Source organism: Erpetoichthys calabaricus, chromosome 5, assembly GCF_900747795.2.
Source record: "Erpetoichthys calabaricus chromosome 5, fErpCal1.3, whole genome shotgun sequence".
NCBI lineage: Eukaryota > Metazoa > Chordata > Cladistia > Polypteriformes > Polypteridae > Erpetoichthys > Erpetoichthys calabaricus.
This window is the reverse complement of record NC_041398.2, coordinates 249,201,806-249,207,805: the sequence shown is the minus strand read 5'-3', so window position 1 is coordinate 249,207,805 and position 6,000 is coordinate 249,201,806. Positions and strand designations below refer to the sequence as shown.

Here is a 6,000-nt window from a genome sequence, read left to right as displayed (position 1 = left end):
AGCCCTGGGGGGAGGGGGCGGGGGTCCAGTTTGGTGGTCTTGGGCACAACTGTTTTCTTGTTTTTTATAAATGTTTCATATTTAGAATTCTTTACATTGATATTGTGCTTCAGTGAGGGGTGGGGGGGCACTTCAAGCACCGCCAATGTGTAGCACCCACCTGGATGATGCCACAGCTGCTATTTTTGTGCCAGTCTGCTCACCCCACATGACCTGTTAGGTGGTGAAGTGCTGGGAGAGGGAGACACAAGTCGAGACGGGCGACGATTAGGGGGCTATGGGGGCACCAGGATACACTCGACTCTACGAGGGATCCTTTACGTCTCCTCTGAAGGACGGCGCCATTTTCACAGCACAGTGTCCCCGTCACCACACTGGGGGCACATTCAGGTCACGGGGTCAGCGCCCCCTGCTGGGTGGCTGTTCTCCCGAGGTGCAGGTGGTATGGTGGCTGTTAACTCCCACTAATCGTCGTATGAACACTGAATCACACGTTCATTCAACGCTGGCCGACGTGCCACCCGATCGCAGCGCTGTAGCCAACAGCTGAATGAGACCTCGCCAGACGTCTGTGTTACCGGACTGCACGCTGTGTGCACACTCTGTTCTGATTGGCTGTGCCCTGCAGAGGACTGGTGTCCCGATATGACGACGGCACCGCAGCAGCTCTTCTTCACTTGAATACGTCAGAGTCGAGCCTTTCAAGGTTTTAACATTGACGGTACACTCGGACCTCATCGGAGGTTACACGCTGACGATGGAGGATTCCGGTTTACCGCTGATGAGCTAACAAGTTCGTGGATTGGCCTCGATGCTCTCCTCTCCGATTGTCATCAGACTGAAAGGCGTTAAGGGCGCCGAGTTGACTGAGCGTCACCGTTACGTCATGTTAACGTTCGGCCGTAGCGTGTGATGCCTTGGACACTGGAGCCTCAAACAGAAAGACGAGAAGGTTTGCGTTGATTTGTGTGCGTTTTGACTTTCCTTCTTTGTGAGATTCGTTTTTCCTTTCAATTTCATGAGTTTTCTCGCCACCCACGCGTCTCACGACCTGCCGAGTCCCTTTTCTATTTTAACTGTTCGGCAACCTTGGAGAAACGCAGCTACACGATAAAAGAAGTTCTGCGTTTGATTACTCGATGCCTAAAAAGTAATCGGAGTACGTAACGCACGTCACTTTTAACGCATTCCTGCTCTCGAGATGGCGCTGAATGTTCAGCTCGTCAACATCAACTTAGCAGACTCTGACGTATTCAGACAGGAGAAGGACTGAGGCGATCGCTCGGATGTTCTGTTCTCACTGGGCTGAAAGCGTGCAAGAGTCTGAACAGGCGAACAAAACGTGCAAACGGCTGCACGAGGACGACAGAGTCCTTAACTGTAAACCCGGTCGAGGGTCTGCATGGCCACATTACTAGCAGAGAAAGATCTGTGCGTGTTAAACGTCTTCCTCGAAGCAGAATGACGATACAACCTGGCGTTTTAGAAGCCGAGTTTCTGTGAATCACAGAGTTAGCGAGGCGCACCCATTGGTTATTTCTGATCGCATTGTTTACGGATACTGAAAACAGCAGCAGCCCCGACACTGACCCCTGCTGGTCACCACTTCAAACATCACCCAAGTCCGGACAGGCCTCCGCTTCCACTGCTTAAGGCAACTGCTGTGAGTAGGAACTCCTGTGAAAGTTGAGTCTTTCTCAATTCACTCTTCTCGACTTTCAGGTCATCTCGTAGCGAGTGCCACATGTGCTGTTGTCCCACTGTCAGTTTGCAGCTCCTTAGGGTGCACTTCCAGAAATGGGTTACTGATAACACACCTTTAAGGGGGGTCACAACACAGACAGGACAGGACGATTGGTGCTGAAGACTTTTAACCAAAAAGGAAGGGGTGGAGAGAAAGAGAGACATCGTGCGTTGGAGCGAGGAGAAGTCCCAAGAATCCACCTTGTAGAAGTTTTTTCCTCACGTGGCAATACGATGGAGACGCGTCTCTGAACACGGACTTTATTGGTTTCTCCGGGGCAGTTGACTCTTTGGAACTGGTAGGACAAAACCTTCTTGTTATCAGCTTGACTGCCGGTGTACTCTGTGAGGCTCAGGAACTGTAAGGACAGGAAACCCATTTGGTTTATCGCAGGTGAGAACATCTCACCCCTAATCTGTGGAAGGTTGGTTTTGATTCTTGTTTGTGTGTTTTTTTCTGTCTATATGTAAATATATACCGTATGTATCTGTGTATCATGCGCACGTTCCCGAAAATTAGCATTAGAAAATCAGGTGCGCATTATACACGAGGAAATTGTTTTCTGTGACGTTTACTTCTTCTGCTTGGGCTCTCTTGTTCACTCTCTCTCTCTCTCACTTGCTTGCACGCTAGCGCTCTCTCTCTCTGTCGCTCGCCCACTCGTGTGTGCTCTCTCTCTCTCGCTCTTTCGTCATGCAACAAAAACAGAAGGGCATCTCGCGGAAAACGCACCCTAAACGCCTCCTATACAATCACAATGCGCGTCGTACACGGGGCTAATTTTTTTCGCAATTTTCTTTGTAAAAATTAGGGTACGTGTCTTACACGAGTAAATACGGTATGTATCTATTTTTTCTGTTCTTCATCGCGGTAATGCTTATTGTCCGATGCTGACCTGGGGCATGTGGTGAGGGGTCAAATATAAGGACGAGCGCTGGTCACGTTACCCCCGAAAGATTTTGAATAACAAACTGCTCTTCCCTGGCGGTTTTCTGATCGGCGTTTAGTTGTTCTCCCAGGGCGGTGGTACAATCTGATGAAGTGAGACCTTCACGATCTTACTGAGAGAAGTCCGCTCAATGGAGCTTCAGCGATGGACACCACGGGTTATCCCACCTAATTCTGCACCATTTGGAATATCTGGCGGAATCGTCATTTTCTGTCCCAACATATCCTTGCGTGTTTTCTTCTGCGAAGCTCCGCACCAAACGAGACTTGCAGACCGCTGTCCCCTCCCCCATTTCTTATTTTACGTAACACTCGATTATCCACACAAAGGAAGTCTGTTTATTGTATTTTTTTCTCGTATATATTTAATATAGAAAATAAAACGCTGTTCTCATGTACTAAAATGTACAAACCCATAACTGTCCATCAGTGTTTACATTCAAAAACACAAAGTAAGACACAAGGCAGAGATTCGTTTCAACTATTTAGACATCTCACACCATCACGTAAACATCGATTGGGGTCCACACTCCCGAAGTGACGAGCCGGGACGGGCTGCTGGCTTCTCTCCTACTTTGTAAAGGTCCTTGTAGCTGGAAAGCAGAAGACAGTGGGGGCCGCCGCTGCACCGTGCGGACATAAGGACCACTCAAGTGGCGCCCTCTGCAGGCTCCACACATCAAGGTGAGCCAACAGGTCCCGGAAAAACTTCAGTTTTTGGAGCAAAAAAAACGGGAAGGAAAAAAGTGTCCAGTAGCTTTTTATATGAAAGTCGCCCCCTGGTGGTCTGTAAGACGCTCGTCACACCAGGCTGGAGAGTTTTGTGCCCCTGATGCTTACACAGATCTAGCTGAACAAAGCTTACAACGCAGCGTTGGCATTTTTGGTCAGCTGTCAACATCTCACTAATGATTTCGTTCATCTTTGGAGTATAGAAATAAAATAGAAAACAATCTTCAATCTGAAAAAATAGGCTTGATAATCGAATCACGTCGTTAAAAAAAAAACTAGCAGCTTAAATTCTCTAAAAGGAGACGTTCCTCGGACCACCAGCGCAGGACACTTTAAAAGAGACCAATTAAATGAAGCCGATTGGTTGAGAATTTGACTGCTACAGTGTTACTTTACGTAGAATAGAAAAACGAAAAACAAAATTCACGTGCGTGCGTCGCAAACTCAGGCCCAACACACCAATGCATCAAACAACCGCAAACCGCTGTCCGCCACTGGGGGGCGTCACACACTGCACGACTAACTGGTGGGCACCACCTAATGCCACGGCCCCTCTGAACTGCCCTGGCGTTTTCAACATTTCTAGGCCGTTTAGTGAAAGTGTGCATCACAAGTGTACTTTTCATTTTCAAATACCAAAATTACAGTTCCCTTTATGTCAGTAAGTCAGAACTTAAATAGAAACGAAACCAAACAAAAATGCTCACAGCAAACAAAAACCAAACTCAATTCTCAATTGCGGTGTGCCACCCTGACAGGACCTCCTCCCAAGTGGTGTCCCGTTTCACCCTTTAAAATGTGCGCAAAACCCTCGGAAGAAACAGGCGGACAAAATTCCCCCAAGGCTCCGGTGGGCCATTTGTGACTGTGCTGTGGGTTTGAGTGGCACGTTGAGCCCGGCACTGGGCATGCATTTGCGGCCTGTTACGTCTACTTGCCATTCTTTCATCAATAAGCATCTGAATTAAAACAGCTGGCGTTAAAAAGCAAACAAACAAAGCATCAGCCTCGCCAAATCAAAAAACGATCATTTGCTTGGGGGAATAAGGAGAATTAAATCGAAGTGTTTCACGAGATCACCGTGTGGTGACGTTCCTCTTGTCCTTTAGGCTGTGCACTGGCCTTGCTCTCAATTGATCCCACTCCAGCTATTTAGGATTTGGTCAGCCATACTTGGAATTGAGATGGCACCCCCTGCTGGTCATATACACTAGTAGTGGAAGTCTGTGCATGTTCCGTGTAAAATGTTTAAAAATTGCTCAAGCTTCACGGGCAGCTTTTCCAGTTGTCGGTGACACATTCGTAACTTGGCACGTTTTAAAAAGCAAACAGGATCCGAGGACCTCTGGCAAGCCGTTAAGTTGAACTCGGAGGGTCGCAGCTTTCATCTGCCTGTTTGAATTCCACCGCCGGCGACCTCGGATTTATCGAGGGTACAGTAGTCGTCCACACCAAGTGGACCTCGTCGCCCGCTTACATCCGGACAGAATCTCTCTTGCTGATGAGAACTTCCAGGAGTCGTAATTTGGCTTTGATGTGCTTGTACTCGTTGTACTCGTCAGCCATTGGTGTGCGATCTTCTTTCTGTACGTTTCTGAGGGAGAAAACAGAAGAGCACTTGAAGTCCCAGTATGGCAGCAGTGGGAGACACCAAACCCCCCAAATCCAATTCAGTTTGGTTTTGTGTAGCTCTGTAACAACATGGCAGGTAAAACGCAAATAAAGCTTCACAGATCACTAATTACACAACACACAAATATAAAGATACTGATTGGTTAAAACACATGTATGAACAAATGTTTATTTTGGTGGCCCTTTTGTGTAAACTGCACAGCAGCTGACGTGACCTTAATGGCGTCGAACGGTGAACTCACTCGCTGTCACTTTACAGGTACAACACGACTGCAAATTCTTACAATCTGAGGAAGTGGCACCTCTGACAGTTGGCACAGTCCTCAGTTGCTGTTTCTCCATTTCTAAAATTTGAACCCTGTCAGGTGTACCAGAACCCATAACTGTTGTGGGAACAAAGACGGACATCTTTAGGCTTTAATACAGCAACGGTTTTCATATTTCTGCATTTAGTGAGTGAGTACTAAGACAGGTAAAGTGACTTGCCTGTGGCACCTGAATTGAACTGGTGGCCTGCCAACATGCCCCTGGTTTGGGGGTGTAACACAGACTCCTGCGAAAAACTGCTTTATTATCACAATTGTTGAGCGCTTTGAGTAATGAGAAAAGCGCTATATATATATGCAAAGAATTATTATTATCATCATCACACGGATATTCATTTCCAGTAAAAAATTGTAGCTGTGTTAGTTGGCTTCACCTGGCAAAATTACCTAAGACACTGGGCCTCAGTCATGCCGAGGGTTAACCAGATGTATCAGACGTACGTCACAACTGATGGAATACTTTTCTGCATACAATATTTTATTTTTAGAAGGGCTAATATTAGTTTGCTGGAGCACCTTACTCTGGAATATGCTACATAATAATAATAATAAGAATAAATCTTTCCATTAATATTTTCTCGCTACTCGAATCACTTCAACCAACACCAATGTGTAGCG

At 46.9% G+C, this 6,000-nt stretch overlaps 1 protein-coding gene across 6 annotated transcripts in view; it reads right to left on the bottom strand.

The window, feature by feature from the left end:
* Positions 1-3,008: 3,008 nt before the first annotated feature.
* Positions 3,009-6,000, bottom strand: part of fam13a (family with sequence similarity 13 member A) — a 242,902-nt gene continuing 239,910 nt past the window's right edge. For all 6 annotated transcript variants that reach the window (XM_028802748.2, XM_051928116.1, XM_051928112.1 and 3 more), the window contains one exon: positions 3,009-5,018. In XM_028802748.2, the coding sequence (XP_028658581.1) occupies positions 4,898-5,018 (121 nt within the window). In that variant the 3' untranslated portion in view covers positions 3,009-4,897. The remainder of the gene's footprint in view (positions 5,019-6,000) is intronic.